Here is a 21,702-nt window from a genome sequence, read left to right on the forward strand (position 1 = left end):
CAGACTTAAATAATTCAATAATAATTAGGATATTATTTCCTATTATTAAATTAATTATGCATGTATTCTTATTATACCACGCATATGAGTGACATTTTATTTACAATCACGTTATTGAACACGTGAGCAGCGCGTTCCCAGCTGCGCAGGATCACAAAACTCGCTCCTCCGCCGTGAATAAGTGCACCAGTTTTATCACTGAGGTGGCATGCAAATGTATTTTTACGGACTTCCAGGTGAGAAACCGTCCGAATAGGGCTTAAGGATGGCACTTGATATTTTGTTTCCGAATTTCCGAATGAGCTTTCTAGAATGATGTACGGTTTATATGGCTTATAAATGACCATAGTCTATGACTGTATATAGCCTACAGAGAACGTTTGAGCTATGTCATTAGTTTTATCCCGAAAACGCTCACGTCTGCGTAATTCATAAACGCACATTTATTATGCACCGTAGTCAAGTGACGGTAACCTTCCCACATGAGCACTTATACAACAATTTATAGATGAACATGACGGTAACTTACATGCTAGTCCGAATCGTAACTCCACAACAGTTAACGTTACATAAATGTATCCACTAACCGTTCAGAAACGTCCAGGTGCAGTCTAAAAGTTGCAACCTCTTCCTGACTCTCTCCATCTGTGTCCGACTCTGTTTCGAACATGTAAGGCTGCACTCCACAACTGGTTATTTCTGACATTTTAGCTGAGTGAGCTTCGTTTTTGTTATTGACCTTGAATCCGAAGCGCGCGTAAAGGGGCCGCTGCTCATTTGCATTTAAAGGGACACACACAAAAATGGCTTTCTCACACCCAAATAGGGGCAAATTTGACAGCCTATAATAAATGATATAGGGGGTATTTTGAGTTAAAACTTCCCAGACACATTCTGGGGACACCAGAGATTTATATAACATCTTGTGAATAGGGGCATAATATGTCCCCTTTAAACACCTAAATAGCTTAAACTTCAGTGAACTATGCAAAAGCATGTGCATTCTTTGAAAAGTCTTAATATGTCATTTTTAAAGTTCATTATATATATTTTGTATATGATATCGACAACTATACTGAATAAAAACAGTATTTTTGTGAATACACTGTGCACAATGTACAATCTTGTCCTTGAAAAGGGGTTTAAACTAGACCTCTCACCTTTCAAATTCATTGTACTGTACTCTATACTGACTGATGCAGTATATTAAGATATTGACTTTTAACACTTTATATCAAAAAGCACCCCGTTTATCCTAATATGCCTAGAGGACAAATGAACTATGGTTGAAAATGAGAGACAGTGCCAAACAAATAGATTAGTTTATTGAACCCATCCATCTCTCTATAAGGCCAAGGAATGCAGACTAATTTACGTTAGCAATAAAAGCAGGGACTTTCAAGTTCCTTCTCCGACCCCACCACTTTCCAAGATCTGCCACTGGAGGTAAATTGCCCTTGTAATTCAATGACATTACCTGCGCTGCTTGAGCAAGTGAGTGACCAGGATTTAAATTAGATCCATATGGAAAAGCCTCATATATCGCAGATACATATTTACAGCCCACTCATCTCAAAGTCCTTATCTCAAACGCTTCCCTATTTTTAGACTTGGCATTTAAGGCTCTTAAAATGTAACAGTTTGTATTCTGAACTTTTCTTTGCATTTCTCTTAGCAGAGTGTAGTTACAATATCTACAAGCAGGGTCTGACACTAACCAGCAAAACCCGGACATCTTGATTTAAATACCAATGGTACCTGTTGGCCTTTTAATGGGTTATCAACTAAGTGTCAGCAAATGGGGAATAAACAGACGGCAGGCAGAGATACAGGATCCAAATGCAGAGGAGAGCTTAATGAAGACAAACAATAAACAAAACCAGGAACAAAATAACACTGAGCAAACACAAAGAAAACACGGGGAACAGAGAACTGAGAATCCCTGCATAACAGCAAACAACGACCGATAGAGAACAACTGAATCACTGGGGTATATATACACAAGGGAACAAGGCTAAACGAGATAACAAGGGGTGTGGTGAATGGGAACACCTGGGGAGACAATCAACATGAAAAACTACAAGAACTACAAAAACTCCACAGGAAACAGGACACAGAAAAGAACACAGAGAAACTGCACAGATAACCTACAACATAAAAGTCCCACAGAGTGCCAGACACAGAACAGATGTGACATTACCCCCCCTCAAACCAGTCACGGAGGGAGGCGAAGTGGCGGCGGAACAGGGGGGCGGATGGAGGGTCAAGAGCGGACACTGGAAGCGGGATGGGACCTGGGGTGGATCGGATGGCCTGGGTGGAACAGGCTGGTCCGGTGGCCAGTCTGACTCAGACGGGTCAGGTGGTCTGGGTGGAACAGGCTGTTCAGGTGGTCTGGGTGGAACAGGCTGTTCAGGTGGTCTGGGTGGAACAGGCTGTTCAGGTGGTCTGGGTGGAACAGGCTGTTCAGGTGGTCTGGGTGGAACAGGCTGTTCAGGTGGTCTGGGTGGAACAGGCTGTTCAGGTGGTCTGGGTGGAACAGGCTGTTCAGGTGGTCTGGGTGGAACAGGCTGGTCCGGTGGCCAGTCTGACTCAGACGGGTCAGGTGGTCTGGGTGGAACAGGCTGTTCAGGTGGTCTGGGTGGAACAGGTTGGTCACGGGTCTGCGCAGACAGCAGGCCACTGGCCTGGGACACAGACTGGTAGTTGGCTTGTGCTGACAACAGGTCACCGGGCTGGGACACAGACTGGTACGGTGCCCTCTCTTGGCTCGGTGCAGGGGAAGGAGCCCTCTCCGGACTCTGTGCGCGGGTCGGAGCCCTCTCCGGACTCTGTGCGCGGGCCGGAGCCCTCTCCGGACTCTGTGCGTGGGCCGGAGCCCTTTCGGACTCTGTGCGCGGGCCGGAGCCCTCTCCGGACTCTCTGCTCGGGCTAGCCACAGCAAGGCAATACACTTGGGCGACTCTGGACACTCCTCCTAGACGACCGCGGGCTGCTCAGTAACAAGCCCCGAGTCTCCATAGGAAGCCCTGTGTTCCTCCCAAGCATGTTGGACTGCTGCCACAAAGAACCCCAGCACAGCCCTCTGGACTCGGTACCACCGGACTCGGGACCACCGGAACAGGGACCACCGGACTCGAGACCACCAGAACTGGGACTACCGGACTCAAGACCACCGGAACTGGGACTACCGGACTCGGGACCACCGGAACTGGGACCACCGGACTCGAGACCACCAGAACTGGGACTACCGGACTCAAGACCACCGGAACTGGGACTACCGGACTCGGGACCACCGGAACTGGGACCACCGGACTCGGGACCACCGGAACTAGGAACACCGGATATCATGCAGATGCATATAGAGAGGTGCAGGTATGACATCACTTTGTAGGCCAAAATGCGGAAGCGAGTTAGCATTTTAGCACTTCCGGTTCCATCATCCCGAAGTCAATGGTTTTTTGGAATGGGATTTTGGTTAAATGGCTGAAATAAGATCTGTGGGGAACACAAGCTCAAGACACTTTCATGTTTTATTCTACGACATAAAATACATCAGTATTACCCTCGTGATTTTTTAAGCAGTTAGGTGTCTTGAAAAAGGCGGTTGCTAACAAGTGGCTAAATGGGAATACAGAGTCTGTCCGATGAGATTAAACGGCAAAAAGATAAGTTCAGTCCGCTTTTACATCCTCATTATGCTCATAAGTGTGCTCATATAAACTATTCTAAGTCAAACTTTCTGAGAAAATGTTTTTGGATAAAAACTGAAAAAGTTGTCGGAAGCTTAGTGGGGGTGACGTTGAATAAATGGGACAGTGGTGTAGTTCGTTTATAGCCCACCTTTAGCTTTTTACTTCTGGTGACTGCATTTAGGCTTCAAAATGCATAAGTTCTGTTCATCTGTGAAAATGATCTTGATGAACAAAACGTGCAAGTATCATAACATTTTGTTGATCACAGAGCTTGTTTTTTGCGATAATCCAAAAGATAATCACATTAGGGTTTTTTTTTGTCTAACTGCTGATTGGCCTACAAAGCAACGTCTTCTATAGGCGTGTAGTGTTTCTTTACAAAGTGACTTCGCCAACCACTGGCCTGGCAGCAGAATACAACGTTTTTAGTCGTTTCCATGGATCCATGTTAACGGGACCCATGAGCGTTTAATTTTTAGTACATCGTTGTCTTGCAAGCATACCCTAAGTTAGCATTCGATTTATGGCTGATAAGTGGCTGATTAATTAAGATTAGGTTGAATAGAGAAAACGGTAACACGGGTGGATTCCCTTTATCCACTTGATCAAGAACTACATGAAACATGCAGTTGTTTATTAGGCATGAACACAAAACAAATCTGACTCTCTAGGATCTTGCATAGTGTCTGTGTCAGAGCTGTTGAAAGGCCGAATCCATTCACGCTCTTCACCGGTCCCTCCAGGTTGCTCTGAGTCACTCTTTCCAAAGCCTATTACATAAAGTACTTAGCAGCTTTTTCTCAAAACAGAGATTAATACAGTCAGCCGGTGCAGAGATAAAACTCCCTAGTTCGACTGTGTATGTAAACAAATTTACATCATCACCAGTGCGTTTTCTTGTGCACATGCCCCTTATTAGTTCCCTGCCAAGCTGTCTATAGAGTTATCGTATGGTGCTTTATTCCTCAGGACATTTTTCAGCTTTGCCATGTGCAATAAGGTGCTGTGGTCGGCACTATAAATTGAAAATCAAACAGATAGCCAAAGTCATTAGCAGTGCTGATGCAGGCAAGAGGACAGGGAGAGTTAATTAGATCTTTCTTCCGGTGCCTACCAGGCTGGAATTCAGCTCATTGTTACTCTGTCTATGTCCATATCGGAGGCACGGCAGAATAATCGTGTTTACCTTGCCATCTTGTCCCTTATACTCAGTAACTGCGTTAATTACGCCCATCAATCACTCACTGTCACTCCGCCCCTCCCTCCCTGACCTGTGCGCGTTGCTAAGCTCTGAGAAAATGACTAGACACCTCATTATCCAATACAGGTGGATTGGGAACGTCTGATTAGTGTGATTCTTTGGGAATCGTGTGGCCAAAGCTTAGGTGGGTTGGGATTCTGACGGGGGCGGGGCATATCCAGCCGTCATCTCTTGACGCGCGTCAACATCTTCACCTGTGCCAGTGCTGGCCAGAAACCCATTCGGCTTTGGATGTGTGAATGCTGACTCAGATTTGTGGCAGGATTTCAGCGTTCTGCTTTATGGGATCAGTTCTGAAATGCTGTAAAAGATTTTGATTTAAAGGCTTTTCATCATGTACTCCCGTAATGTGAACCGTGCTAATGTGGTCAGAGCTGTTAATGTTTATAGAGGGGTAAAACATGATTGAGGATGCATCTAAAACCCTTGAGGGCCATACACTTTAGAGTATTAACCTGGTTTCTTGATTAACCAGTAGGTTATTTGTTTCTGTTCGAACCAAAAATGCAATGGTTTATCTGGTTGAATTGATAGGTTAAATTGCATCACCAACTTCCAATCAACAATCAGATTGCTCAAATTCACATTTTTGCTACAGTTTTGGCATTTCGGATGGAGTTACAGCAATGCAATCGATTGACTGATTTTAATGCACCTGATCTCTGAGAAAAAGCTGTTTATGCTGTCCATGATTCATGATAGTTGCTTTCAAATGACTATTAAACAGGATTATTATAGTTAACTAAAACCATGAAAAATGTATTAAAGTATTAAAAAAACAGCCTATTTGCCAAGGCAGCATTTCTCATTTTAATTTATAGTTAAACTTGATGTACTAAAGTAAACTAAAACACACATTTTTAAAAACTTCATAGGCTTTTTTTTTTTTTACCAAATTAAACAAAAAAATTAATAAAGACTATACAGACAAACTAACCCAAAAATGAAAATAATACAGATTAATAATGATGTGTCAAACAGACCTTATTCACAGCAGCGCCATTTTTGACATCCACCACTGTTATTTAATGTGTTTTTTGGATTGTTCTGCCGACGAAACACTGCAAAAATATCTCTCCCAGACAGTATGAGCTGTGGAAAATTATAAGTGATCAAGAAGCTTTATACAGCTGCTCTGAACAAGGTCTAAAACACTGCTGTTAAAATAAGCAATTGGGCATTTGCAAGTCCTGCGCGCACCCGCATGACTCGTGTGTTGTTGGTTACTAAGCAACTTACGCGCACCACATAAGCTGCGTCATTTCCTGTGTAGGGACGCGTTGGAGAGAGCCAGTTCAGTCGATCCCCTCCGACAGCTGAAGGCTAGACACAGTCGAGCTCCGCGTAGTTTTACTTTCTTTCTTTGCGCACTAATGCAACGAATAACTTTCCAACCTGTTCGAATTTTTTTTGGTCTGTGGAATACATCCAGCGCACTTTCCAAGGGACTAAAGCGCGTTTCAACTTTCTAATTTAAGCGTGCCAAAGGAAAACAACTTTGCATTTTAGTTTGTGTGCCATATCCTCCGAATACGGGACGAGTGGATTAGAACTGAACGCTGATCCGGTGCTCTACTTTAAAAAGCAATCAACGGGAACGCGAATATGATTATGGTCGCTGTAAAGCTTTGGATTTCTGGGCAAAGATCCTGAACTCCTTCATGAGGGATTCACTGTTGACGACAGAGATATTGGAGAAGACGCACTGGCCACTTGACCCCCTTTCACGAGCACAAGACGCACCGGAGCGCGCAGCTTTCTGCCACCGTTATTGGGAAGGTGCACTCCTCTCGATTATAGGGCTTTTTTAAATTTACGTTTGAATTAAAGTTCTGACAACGACATTTTTTACCGTGAAATCTGAATTTCATATTTTTATAAATATGAAATGTTGTGATGATGGGAATGAATTTTGATGATTCTATTTTTAAATTCATAATCGAAGGCTATATGCCATTGTCATGCAGTATTAATGTTCCAAAAAATCGTGAGCTATTCAATATGTTTGCCACTGTAAAATAATTGTTCCAATAATGATGTACCTGGTAGCCTACTGCTGAAAGCCACATGTTGATTTAAGTTTAAGTAAAAAAAGATCTCTCCAGCAACTGTGACTAATAGCAATGACAGATCACAGTGCTACACCTTCTAGGTGACACGTGACATTAAATGAATGCAGCGAACATTAACTAAACAACACAAAATGTACTCCAATCTAAGAACAAAACAAACTCAAGCCATGGTTTTCGCAGGGATTCCATTTTCCCCATAGATTTATTATGTATAAGGTCAGTCATACTGTACGTTTTGTTAACTTTTTCAATATTTTAGAGTAAAATGTCTTCATATTTTCTTTAACATAGTCTAGTACTCCAAGTACTACTTTTTATGTTTATTTCAATTTCAAACTTTCCCCCCCCCGCTAATTAGATTCATGTGTTTGGTTTTTTAGGTCCTCTTTGACTCGTTTGATATAACGTTAAGCATGGCAGTGAACAGCAATGCATCTCAGTGCCATGCGCCGCTCCGCAGGCTCCTGTAGGCTCGGTTCCGGTGGTACTGCAATGCTCGCCGGACCCCTCCGCTTCCGCGTGGCTCTGTGATCCAGGCAAAGGGCGCGAGGATGAGCACAGACCTGGAGCGCCTGTCGCTCAACTCTTCCTCGGGCAACTCCGTGGCTTCAAGCGCGCGTTCTCTGTCCGCCAACGTGAAGAAGCTTCACAACGCTCTCAACCTGCTGCTCAGCGACCTCGAGAGAGAGCAGTTCATCCACTGCCTCAACGTGTACCACTCCAAGCGCAATGTGTACGATCTGGTCCAGACGCTTAAGGTTATACTGAACGTCCCGAGCAAGCGTCAGCTCCTGCCCATGCTGCGGCTGGTCATCCCGCGCTCGGATCAGCTTCTGTTCGATCAGTACACATCAGAGGGGCTCTACTTGAAATCCGACGTTCTTGCGCGCAATGGTGACCCGGACGGCGCCCTCGAGGCTGCTAATTCGAGTCCAACACACGGGGCTCATTTATCGGCTCCTTCCGCGCCTCAAGCCGCTCTGCGCGGATCTCCTGACAGTATCAGCACCAGCAGCGATGGGACAGCGACTCTTATTCCTTTACTGGGCAGAAATTTCTTACCGGAGCCCCCTGGAGAGATCCGACAGGTGATCCTCAAGCGTCACAAGAGCAACGAGGGTTTGGGATTTAGCATCCGCGGAGGTTCCGAGCATGGAGTTGGGATCTATGTGTCACTGGTGGAACCGGGATCACTGGCAGAAAAGGAGGGTTTGAGAATAGGAGACCAGATAATGAAAGTTAACGACAAAGTGTTCGACCGGGTCACGCACGCAGAGGCAGTTAAGGTAAGGTATTTTAATTGTTTTCACATTTTGTGTTATGTTTAATGAGTGTGATTCAATATTATGTTAATTATGCTCATTTAAATGGTTGATTAATTCATTCATGGATGCTGTTGTTGTTGGTATAATGTGTGAGCTAGTTTTTCTTTCTTTCCTTCTTTTAAAACAAAATATGACCTATGCACCTGGCCAAAGATATCATAACCGTGTTTAGATCACCAGCTACTGGCCAGTCATCAGATCACAAGGGGAACAGACCGTTCTCCTTCTCCTTCACCTTGATTGATTATTAATGCAAGACAAGCAGCTGAAAGTGTCCCTTGAAGAACCAGAATGATAAATGCTCACTTTTATTGAGATGTGTTAGCCAGGAAGGCCTGTACAAATGTTGATGTTATTGATCAGTGTGTATGGATTACTGTATCAGTAATCCTTGCTGTCACACAGAGGTTTCAAGCATTTCCTCGCAGGTCCATCCAGCTTAGTTGTCATTCAAAAGAAGAGCTGATTTTGCCTAACCCTTCACATACTAACTAGATAGAACTGTAATCATAATTAATTGGAAGTAATGCAGCATTCAATACATTACATGTATTGTTACTGAGATCACGGGTGCTGTCCGTGGTGCTGAAACCAGATATTCACAGATTGCATTCTGTTCAAAAGTTGTCCCCAAGGAATTTTCTCTGATGTGGTGAAACCCTCTGGAGAACCTCTAGGCACACTTTTAAAAGGGCTGTTCTCTGAGGAACCCTTTAGTTTCTACACGAAGCTAAACATATGCCATCATAACAAAGGCTTTGATGCACTTGAATTGCATATTCAAGTACCTTTAGTACACTTTGAGGCATCTTCAAAAAGTCTTTCTCCAAAGTCTTCCACCAGTGTGGCAATTTGAGGAACCTCAAATAATTTCATTATTGGAGTGATCATATTTTTACGACATTACAAAACACGGATGACAGTGCAGATCCCAAGCATATTTCAAAGTTGGGATATGGCTAGAAACTCCATTCCACTGACTCTTTCCTGTTTGACTCTTCCCGTGAGAGTTGTGCGCCAAGAGAAACTGAACACGAACAGTTTGCCGCCTTTCTGTGTCATTGTTCTCCTCCTTCACCAGGGGTAAACTGGCACAGTTGAGTAGCAGGGTATAAATTCTTTCCACGCTGCCATTCTTAAACAGAAGCTGGCAGAGGGGGAAGGCTGCTTCCTCCCAGTTAATCATATTGATCTGCATGAGTAAATGGACAGGCCTCTCCCCAGACTGAACATGACCTTCTGCTTGTCTTGATGCTCTTGTTCTCATGTAATGCAGACTTAGCCTGGGTGAAGACACAAACTGTATAAGCAGCCAGAACGGAGAGCGATTCGACGGGGGTTACAGGTGCAGATAAATTTAACACAGTGTACATTTGATCGGTGCCTCTCCCTGCATGATAGCAGGCAGAGTTATCCCACCTTTTTCTAGCAGAAAGAAGAACTTCTATTTTAGTTACAGTGAGGATTTCCTCAGGCTCTGTTGACCTTTGTGATGTGTAAATGAACCCTGAACATTCTCCGTTTTGATCCGTTTTCTTTCTTGGATTATTTTGGTGTTTCTTTAAGTCTTCAGACATAAACACCAAAATAATACTTTTCAGTTTACATCTTCCCATGCAGCTAAAATGCTAGTTGGTGAAACTCGTGGAAAAAGTTACACAGTGGCTCCATCTGAAATTGGATACTCTTTGAGTAGGTACTTTTTTGAGTAAGTACTTGCTTTGTGACCATTAAAAAGTATTTTCTATATAGTTTGATATGTGTGCAGTTTTAATGGAATCCGGATGTACTACATTTGACACTCACTGTGTAATGTACGTCATGTGCGTCACGCATAGCATCAGTTGAGGATTGCGGCAATATCTTTCGTGCATATTTCACCCAAAATGTATGTTTATTTAGCATTACATGTGGTAATGGTGCATCAGATGTGGCAAATATGGTCCATGTTTATTACTTATTATTAATAAATTAAAAATGAACCATTATTTAATAAAATAAGATAATAAGAACTTTTGTATGTAGTCAGGGATATGTAGGATATCTAACATAACTGTATTTTTAGATAAGCAGAATGATGAATATTTCTAATAGAAATGAACATTTCTATTCTGGTGTCACCATTACTTTTTTTTAAAGAATTTTAATAGTGCATCAAATATGGTCCATGTTTATTCATTATTATTATTAATAAACTGCCAAATTTAGAATTTTAATAGTACATCAAATATGGTAAATATATGGTCCATGTTTATTCATTATTAGTAATAAACTGCCAAATTTAGAATTTTAATAGTACATCAAATATGGTAAATATGGTCCATGTTTATAAATTATTATTAATAAACTGCAAAATTTAGAATTTTAATAGTACATCAAATATGGTAAATATGGTCCATGTGTATTAATTATTATTAATAAACTGCCAAATTTAGAATTTTAATAGTACATCAAATATGGTAAATATGGTCCATGTTTATCAAATATTAGTTATACATGAGAAATGAAATACATTATTTAATAAAATAAGATGTTTTGTAACCTTTTTTAATGTATGTAGTCAAGGATTTGTAGGCTATCTAACATAACTGTATTTTTAGATAAGCTGAATGATTAGAATATTTCTAATAGAAATGAACATTTCTATTCTGGTGTCACCATTACTCTTTAGAATCATTACTACAAATTTAGAATCAAAAATGGTAAATATGGTCCATGTTTACTAATTATTATTAATAAACTGCCAAATTTAGAATTATAATAGTACATCAAATATGGTAAATGTGGTCCATGTTTATTCATTTAAATAAAATAAGATGTTTATAACTTTTACAGTTAAAAGTACCATTTTAACTGGCTTTGTAAGTGAGAATATCGTATTGTGAGATACCTCTAGTTTATATTCATGATGTTTTTGCTTTTTGTTATGAAGTCAGTAGAGGAATCACTCCAGTTGGACTGACATCATTATTTCTCTTCCTGTGTCTTCTAAACTTGTTGTTTGTATGTTCAGATGCCTGTCTGACCAGCTGTCTCCATTTCTCTCGTCTACAGACTCAATGATGAGGATGGATTGTACATGCTCTAGGTGACCTGTCCGCACCATCTTTTTATAGGCTATATTGAATGCGGTTGATGCCCTTTGGCATCTCATGATTGGTTGGTCTATCCGCATGGCCTTCAGTGTTTGTTCACAGGGCTGCTATGATAGCCCATATGATCAATGATCTTTCCTCATCTCCTGCTTCAAGGGTGACTCCATATAAGAGCACCTGTTAGTCGAGTTGATTGAAATTTAATGCTGTTGTGACTCTAATGCAGGCTGCCATGGGCCCCGTTGCTCAAACTAAGAGGAGGTTGCCTTTTGCCTTTGTCCTGACACTAAAAGTGTTTACCAGCTGACAGTCAAATGCTACTTTGTAATCTCAGTTAGAGCCAAGCAAGAAGATCCATAACTAGACCAGTGCCTCTAACCGTACATGTCCAGTTGTGCTTAACTGAGCGTGCATGTTCAATTTGTTCGTGGGAGCTGAGCAATAGGTTCTTTTGGGGGATGTGTGGTATTGACAGCAGAGTGGTGCATGCAATGAGAGTTTAGAAATCAAAAAGTTTAGAAATGCTGAACTTTATGCAAACGAGAGGCGAAAAACGAGAAGAGGTGACACTGTATACTTTGCCACATCAAAATAAAATGTAATTGTGCATACTATATATGATGACTTAACAGTACAATGTAAAAATGTTTGTAATTTTTACAGAATTTAAAAAAAAAAATGCTACAGTAAAAAGCTGTTAATTGTAAGTTACCTTATATTGTAAAAAATCTGTTTTTTAAAATGCTGTCAAATTGTTTTTTTGCAAGTAAAAACTATGATTTCGTAGCTTGGTATTCCCTCCATCCATCCATCTAAATTAAAAATGGTTTAACGCATTGTAATGACCAGTTGTAACTATTATTATTTACTATTTTTCTTTATAGCTGCTCTCTATCTATCTATCTATCCATCCATCCATCCATCCATCCATCCATCCATCCATCCATCCATCCATCCATCCATCCATCCATCCATCCATCCATCCATCCATCCATCCATCCATCCATCCATCCACATTACTTAATGCTAACATTACTTAAATTTGAGTTTGTATTTTAGTGCATGTCTATATTTATGTGGAAGGCTTTGCATGGAATTGTTTTTAATATAATTACTTTTGTTTTCTTTCCTTAAGAAGAAACTAAATGTATTCTGACAGAAAAAAGAAGTCTTGAGTCAAATTTCTGCACTTTTCAAAATCTGTCAACCTAACAGACGCACTCCCAAAAAGGCAGACCGCTTGCATTTTGACCAGTATTGAGCGAGTTTCTTACGCACAAGCAGAAACCTAGGAAAAGAGACTCCTGCCCATTCTCGCAATGAAGGAAAAACAATTTAATGAGAGAATTGAAGAAAGGAGGGAGAGGCTTTCCTCCATCCCTCCATTTTCTTATTCACTGGATTATCTTCATTAAATCCAATTTAAGGCTGCATACCAGCTTTATTTCATTTCTCAGCCTCTCTGCTAATTGTCTTTGACTGAGTAGGCGGCACAATTTTTTTGACCCCTGTTCCCATGATCTCTTGTTCATTACTTGGGCTTAGGGCAGGTGACTGACTGTCCGTTGTATTCTTCATCTTGATTTAGCTCCACCATAAAACGGAGAATATACACTGCCTTGCTCTGACAGACCTCATCAATTTGAGGCAGGGCAGGATTGATGCTCAGTCATTACACACTGTTGGGGACCTGTTGATATATGACTGACTGACTGTGGATCATTGGTCCACATTTCTGTGATTTTTAAGACCTCCCTCTCTCAGCACATGATATCTTTGTGATATACTGATCCCAGATCAGTCGCTTTTGTGTTTGTGAAATGACTGATAAATCACATGCCTGTAGCGTCATGGTTTTGCGTATTTTGTCAGTATGTTAAATGGATTTGACCTTTTTTAATAAAAGTTAGAAGCTGCAGAATATGTATTTGCATTCAGTATGAGTATTCTGGCATTTTGTTGAATGTGAAAGCACAGTACAGTAAAATTGTAGTTATTCATCTGCTAAAATACTTTCTAGACATTTTATGGCTTCTAAGCCCATTTATACTTTTGAAATGACTACATATATAAAGCAATTTTAGCCTCTCACTCACGTTCTCTTGTTCTCTAGCCCTTTCTCATTCACTCACTCACACACACATACTCAAGCACTGAAATGTTTTGTGAAGGGAAAGAGCGACGCCCTGTCTTCATGTGGCAGTCTCTCTTCTATGATGCACAGAGCTCTTGACATTTTTGTTTTGTTTTTACATACATTTTCAGACTAACACAGTAAAAAACATACAGCATAAAATCTCACCAGGAAATGAGTTTGAGCTTTAGTCTTATACTGGTTACACAATCCTTGTATAATGTAGATTGAAATAATCGGTTGTTCTTGACAAGAGGATTTTAAAGATCCCAAGACAGTCTGGATACAAAACAGGAGCGTATCGAGAATTTCCCAGATATTGGAACTGGATCACAGTGATATTTATGTATATTTATGCTTTTGTCCAGAGTAACCTACATTGCTTTCAAAGAATTAAATATATGTGACCTTGGACCAGTCTAAAGTCGCACGGGTATATTTGTGGCAATAGCCAACAATACATTGTATGGGTCAATATTATAGATGTTTTCTTTTATGCCAAAAATCATTATGATATTAAGTAAAGCTCATGTTCCATGAAGATATTTTGTAAATTTCCTACCGTAAATATATCAAAAATGTATTATTAGTTGTAATATGCATTGCTAAGGACTTAATTTGGACAACTTTAAAGGCAATTTTCTCAATATTTAGATTTTTTTTGCACCCTCAGATTCCAGATTTTCAAATCCAGATTTTCAAGTCCTATCCTAACAAACCATACATCAATGAAAAACTTATTTATTCAGCTTTCATGTGATGTATAAATCTCAATTTCCAAAAATTGACCCTTATGACTGGTTTTGTGGTCCAGGGTCACATATTTTAGTATATTTTATATGTATACACACTGCATGCAGAATTATTAGGCACGTTGATTTTCTGATCATATATTTTTTTCCAGGCAAATTTTACCAATTCCAAACCACATTAATCTTAATAACTACTATTAATTTTGTATTTAATCATTTATAAGTGATATATAATTGTTCATGAAGGTTGGAAATGAAAAACACCTTATATTAAGGTGTGCAGAATTATTAGGCATGTTTTCTTTTACAGATAAAATGAGCCAAAAAAGAGATTTAAAGGGTTAGTTCACCCAAAAATGAAAATTCTGTCATTAATTACTCACCCTCATGTCGTTGGACACCCGTAAGACCTCCGTTCATATTCGGAACACAAATGAAGATATTTTAGTTGAAAGCTGATGGCTGAGAAAGGCTTCACACAGGCCTCCATTGGCATTCAGTACATTGACACTTCCAAGATCCATGAAAGGCACTTAAAACGTCGTTACAAAGTCTATCTCACCACAGTGGCTCTACAATAATCATACAATGCGACGACAATAGTTTTTGTGCGCAAAAAAAAATCAAAATAACACCTTTATCCAACTTGTTCTTGTCTTCCGTGTGCGCCTCCACGACGCATGCGCGAGAATATGACGCAGATCCGGCGTTCGGACATATGACCCAGAAGCGATTTGTTTACGAGCAGAGGAAGACTCGCGTGTCTAAGCTGTTGGATTCTACATTGATCGTGCTTTAGGTCTCGGCGTAGTGCTCAAAATGGGGCTTAAGTGTGTATTTCATCGATTCCCGAACACCGGCGCTACGTCATATTCTCGCGCATGCGTCGTGGAGGCGCACACGGAAGACAAGAACAAGTTGGATAAAGGTGTTATTTTGATTTTTTTTTGCGCACAAAAACTATTGTCGTCGCATTGTATGATTATTGTAGAGCCACTGTGGTGAGATAGACTTTGTAACGACGTTTTAAGTGCCTTTCATGGATCTTGGAAGTGTCAATGTACTGAATGCCAATGGAGGCCTGTGTGAAGCCTTTCTCAGCCATCAGCTTTCAACTAAAATATCTTCATTTGTGTTCCGAATATGAACGGAGGTCTTACGGGTGTCCAACGACATGAGGGTGAGTAATTAATGACAGAATTTTCATTTTTGGGTGAACTAACCCTTTAACTCAGACTGAAAAGTAAAAAATTATTAAAAGCCCATGGGAAGGATGCAATTCTAATGCAATACTAATTGCAGTTAAGGCATGACCACTGGACAGTGAAATGCTCATTGGGTCAGCAGGGTCAGACAAAAATGTGGCGCTTCTTCAGAATCTGAATTCATCTTCCAGAATCTGGCAGTAAGTTTTGGGAGTTCATTTTTAGTCCATCTCTGCAAAAAGGACTTCAGGATAGGAGATGGACTACAAAGTGAACTCCCAAAATTGACTGCCAGATTCTGGAAGATGAATTCTTCAAACAGTGATGCAAGAGGATGTGTTGCTGGAGTCACTCTCAACCCATCAGTTTATAAAGCCTATTAAAAAAAAACAGTCTTCATGTATTTTACAACACTTCAGCTTGTGACTCCTATTAAGTGGGGGTCATTTTTTAGGATTCTTTACCTAACTTAAGTCTCTGAGATCCTGACACCTTGCACTTCTGGAGACTCCAGGTAGGTTGCAGTTCTGGAAAATGGTGGCGCTGGAGACTAAAGGGTTCCTGATGGTTTCACCCTTAATTTTTCACCTTAATTCTTAATTATTTTGCAGTTAACATGTCTTTTCTTTGCCACCTGTTTTTGTCTGACCCAATGAGCATTTCACTGTCCAAGGGTCATGCCTTAACTGTAATGTCTAGTATTGCATTAGTATTGCATCCTTCTCATGGGCATTTAATAATTTTTGACTTTTCAGTCTGAGTTAAATCTTTTTTTTTTGGCTCTTTTTATCTGTAAAAGAAAACATGCCTTATAATTCTGCACACCTGAATATAAGGTGTTTTTCATTTCCAGCCCTCATGAACAATTATATATCACTTATAAATGATTAAATACAAAAATAGTAGTTAATAAGATTAACGTGGTTTGTAATTGGTAAAATGTGCCTGGAATTTTTTTTTATTTTTTTTAGGATGAATCACTTTTGTTGTAGCATTGCTCAATTGCTCAGTTGCTTTCTAAGTGCCATCTGAATTAATAAATGCAATATAAATGTATTTGCTTATTAAGACCACTCTTAACCTGTTTATTGTGGGAAACATAACATCAATGTACCAACTAGGGTACAGAGTGTTTACAACTATCCTCTTCTCACAAGTGACTTGTTCGTCTGTATTTTGTGGTTGCAATATGATTAGCAATTTTGAGCCGTAGAAGCTTGTAGCTAATTAATAGGACTGTTTTTGCCTTTAATCTTCTCTGTCTTCTTTTGAGCCTTAAAGCATGTCATTTAATACAGTTGAGCCTGACCCCTCCCCCGCCTCCCATTGTCCTGTCTGGACCCAGACCATCTGTTGCACAAGCTCTTGTATCTGCAGCATGACTCGCCACTCATAGTCTAATGAGAGAGAATAGATGGAGACGTGAAATTCGGTTTGTTCACATTTTCTCTAATAAGGCAGTGCAGTATTGATGATACACGTGATCCATTCCCATTAGCCGGTCTCTTGACTTTGGCCTCTGATTGGCTAACACCTCTGTCATGGACTCCTGTTGGTAAATAATTGAAGAAGCTCCACCTTGTCTCACTACTAATGTCAGAGAGACAGAGGAAAAGAGAAGAGTGTGGGATGCAGGAATAAATTGATTTTTAAATGATGTATTATTGTGTACATTGAATCCTGCTGTATCATATTTGATGCACAAATGTATAATGCGTTCAGTTTATAATTGTAGCGTCCGTTGTCCAACTGAACTAATGTTTTTTGTTTAAATAAAAAAGCAAAATGACAGTGGGGGCTGTGCCTTAGTGGAAATGTCATGAATTGTTGTAAGGTGTAACACCGGTAATGCCAACTACCGCAGCAAGCCTAGTTAAAATGTGAGTATAAAATATGATACATTAAGCTTTTGAGGAACGTGTACATCTCTCAAACATCATTGCATTGCATATGTTTTGCCCTCACAATAAAAAACTACAGAGCTTTGATCATAAAACTAAGCATTTAAATATAAACTGAGCCATTTTTGAGAGATATAGTGTGACAACAGATATTTACAATCTTAATTTTTGACCATATAAATATCAGCAACTGCACCAAATTGCATTTTTTAGCTGATTTTTAATGAGTATGAACTCCATGTTCTCCTATAGCATACTATATGAGACATAAAAGCCTGATGTTTCAAATATGATATTCAACAAAAACACATACATTTTTTAAAGACTTTTTTCAATAAACTGGTCCATTTAAAAATTAAAAATAAAGATTTTTCTGAATATTATTTCAAATGTCAGGCTTAAAATAAAATATAAATAAAAAAATAGTACTTAATTTATAATAGAATATATATTTAATATAAAATATATTTAAAATATATTTTTTTGTACACATAATATTACAATCCAAAAAAAGATTATATATATTGGATCATTTCCCCGCCCCCTGTCTCCTCTTTCATTTTTTTTTTCACTTGATTAGACTGTTTTATCTGCACACATGCCTTGAATGCAAAATCCATTTTTTCCCTCCATTATACGCCCTTTTCATTTTAAATGCATGGTTGGACACACATGGACACGCCATATAAGCAGACATCCCCACACTCAAACGCACACACAGTACTGCACACATCAGCATAAACTCGAATGCATCCAGCTAAGTATATCGTTTTTATAGAAGATTTTTATTGATCCGGATGACATTTGTTTGGACGCATACACAGCGCCCAGGGCAAAACTACATCACATGTGAGATGAACACGGCCTGATTTCAACTGAGCGATTGTACTTGCATATGTGTGCATGATCGCTGGCAAGAGCACAGGAAATTAGCAAGCACAACATGAATCGTCAGCATGTGGGTTTGTTTTGTTTGTTCCATCTGGTTTTTAGTGTCATGTGACTCTCTAATGACTGGTCTTTAGTGTTTGTTGAATATAGCTGCAAAAGTAACAGTATGAGCTTTTCCCGCTGAGACTGTCTGCTGGGTAAAAACCCATTAAATGACTAAATGGCCATCACTCTTTGAGTGAACTTCACACTGAGCCTTAGTCGATGTGCATGTGACTCCTCTACGAACTTGAACCACTCTTATCCAGAGTGCATACACTTGCCAATTTTCACCACTGCGTGTGAGGAATGGAGGTAATTGACCTACAAAGGTTACTTTCATGTAGTTTTTCTCTTTTATCTTTGTGCCATCCAGCCACTGTCACTGTCATCTGCCCCAGTTGTTTGTCTGTATGTATTCAGCATCCGAATTAATTATCAGCTCGCGGCCTATCGATCTAGAATTTATTGGCAGCGGACATCGCTTCGGATTTGCTTGGTTTATAGTGGGCACTGTTCACCAGATGCATCTGCTAATTGACAGTCTATTTCTATGGTTTGTTTTCATGCTAGGTTGGGTCACTGGGCCCATGGGCACCAGCTCCGTGACCAGTTTGTCAACACACAGCATTAAAGCCACAACACACCACCCTTGTGGAGATTGTAGGTGCATCACAATTTGTGTACTTATGCACTATTCTATGCCGTTTTGTACATTTACATATACATTTATGCATTTAGCAGACACTTTTATCCAAAGTGACTTACAACTGCGGAATACAGGAAGTGATCCGTCATGAAGAGGCAAAGAAACGCAAAAAGTGCCTGAGATACTAAGTTCTGGGTATTACCCAGAGCAGCACAAGCTAGAATAGGGAGGGAATAGAGGAAAAAGAAATAAGATTTTTTTTTTTTTTTTTTAAAGATTAAGTGCTCACAGAAGAGATGAGTTTTCAGCTGTCTTTTGAATGAATAAAAATGTTCTGGACAGGGATTTCAAGCCTCTCTGTGATGGTCGTTCCTTAGCTGAGCGAAGGCTTCTGCGAAGGCTTCTGGTGGTGGTGTAGAGTCGTTGGAGCGGGTCGAAGTATGCGGGTGCTGAGCTTGTGGTGGATCTGTTAGCAAGCGTCAGTGCCTTGAACTTGATGCGAGCAGCAAGTGCTAGCCAGTGCAGAGAGATGAAGAGAGGTGTGACATGGGCCCTTTTGGGCTCATTGAAGACAAGATGTGCCACTGCATTCTGAATCATTTGAAGTTTTGTAGTGCAAGTATAGTGTGCTCACACCAAAAATTCCACAAAGAAAAAGTACACTTTAAAGGTCCCATGGCATGAAATTTTCATTTTATGAGGTATTTCAACATTAATATGAGATCCCCTAGCCTGAATTTTGTCCCCAAGTGGATAGAAATGTTGATCGGTGTAAAACCGAGTTCTGGCTGTCTTTCTCTGCCTTTGAGAAAATGACAGGCCAGACGAGCCAATCCTGAAGTCTCCTGGTTTGACGTCCAAGCAGGAACGGTTACCTCCCTTTCCTCCGCCCAGAGAATCTGGCACGCCCATGCAAACACTCAAGAGATCATTACTTGTGAACGAGTGAACGCTGGCAGTTTCTCAGTGTTTGGATGTACAAATGAAAACAGAAGTCTTTCTTCAGTTCCTTCTGATCTGTGATCATTGATTTCTTATGTGTAGCAAATTATTTATTTTTCGTGCACACACTGCAGCTTCTCTCTCTCCCGACAGAACGGTGTTTTCGTGTTTTCTATCTTGTGAGTCAGTGTTTTTGTACGTCCTCGTCGCGTCTATCTGTTCTAAAATGTGCATACAGTCTTTTCTGTTTAACATCAGCAGTCACATCTTTAGAGATAAACTTCACATACGCCGAAGCTCGGCCTTCAACATCCCCGACCCCCAGTACTGCATCTGGCCCACAGCGGAGGCACCAAATGCGGCGTGAGATTAAGCAGAAGGAGGGTAAGCGTGAGCATATCTGGGCTAGGCTAGCCAGCTTTCACCACAATAAACTGGATTACATTCGATTACTGCTGTTGTGTCTTTGTTTGCGCTGTGTAAGTTACTCAATGCGCGTCACTGACGCTATTCATATAACGTTAATTGGAACACATCTAGAAATAATGCTATACTCAACACTTACTAACTCGTTCATCTCGCTGTAATGGTAACTTACATTGCATGTGTTACAAAGTTGGTAGAATAATGATGAAGAGGACTCGGTGTGACTGGGACTCGTGTTTATTCAGAACTCTCAGATACAAACACAATAAACTCGCGCTGACAGACAGCGCTCTTAAAACTCAGTAGTTACTATAAATAACTTTGTTAGCAATCGCAACCGTCTCCGTGATGTCCGGTTCGCGAACGAATCATTCTTTTGAATCGGTTCTTTTTAGTGAACCGAACCAGTTCACCAAATCGGACTGAATCGTTCTAAACGGTTCGCGTCTCGAGTCAGCGCTGATCCATAATTTACTAAAGTTACTAACTTTCTGACATGAGTGACAGTCCCTCCGACTAGAAATAAACTAATAACCTGAAGTATATGCTAGTAACTACAACAGTTCACCCTGAACTGAGACGTGCTGAGAACTGATGAGAAGTGAACTCAGGTCCATCCGTCTCTGGCAGACTCGTGCCTGCTCGTGCCTCGTTAAACCACGCCCCCTCCGCTCATTTAAAATGCAAAGATGTCAGCCAATCACAACAGTGGGCGTTTTTGCTGAAGTCTCACAGCAGACACGCCTCTTGAAGCAGGGCATTCAGCCACAGGGCAAACAGCATTATAGAAAAAATGCCTTTTATTTCTAAATTATGACATTTTATGATGTAAAAATCATACTAACAATATAAGTACACCTCAGGAAACACTATACAATAATAGAAAAATGCCATGCCATGGGACCTTTAAATACCCGGATGATCCATTTAAACCGAAAGAACGAAGTGTGGAATGTTGGACACCTCATGCACTCAACTGTCAGAGGGGGAGGGGCTATCAGACTGTGATGTTGAATGACAAAATAACTTTATATAATTCATACACTATATGGTTGAGAACATGGTGTATAAGTGAATAGTGTGTAATTTGGGACACAGCTTGTTGTGTGTGGTGCTTTTTTATGTGTATATGAAGTGTCCAGGGGCCTCATTTATAAACGTTGCGTACGCACAAAAGAAGGCGTACGCCGCTCTCTACGCAATAATTGGTATTTATAAAAAGCAAACTTGACGGGAAAATGTGCGGTCCTTCACGCAAGCTCTGACCCAGGCGTACGCACAAAAACGGGTGAAATGAGAAATGGCGACACCGTCG

At 40.4% G+C, this 21,702-nt stretch overlaps 1 protein-coding gene across 1 annotated transcript in view; it reads left to right on the plus strand.

Annotated features, from left to right (window-relative positions):
- The first annotated feature begins 6,223 nt into the window (after positions 1–6,223).
- whrna (whirlin a) overlaps positions 6,224–21,702 on the plus strand; it is a 166,656-nt gene continuing 151,177 nt past the window's right edge. Inside the window, exons 1-2 of the mRNA XM_079835334.1 lie at positions 6,224–6,735; positions 7,409–8,314. Of these exons, the coding sequence (XP_079691460.1) occupies positions 7,580–8,314 (735 nt within the window). The 5' untranslated portion in view covers positions 6,224–6,735; positions 7,409–7,579. The remainder of the gene's footprint in view (positions 6,736–7,408; positions 8,315–21,702) is intronic.

This window comes from Gobio gobio, assembly GCF_949357685.1.
Source record: "Gobio gobio genome assembly, chromosome: 14".
Taxonomy (NCBI): Eukaryota; Metazoa; Chordata; class Actinopteri; order Cypriniformes; family Gobionidae; genus Gobio; species Gobio gobio.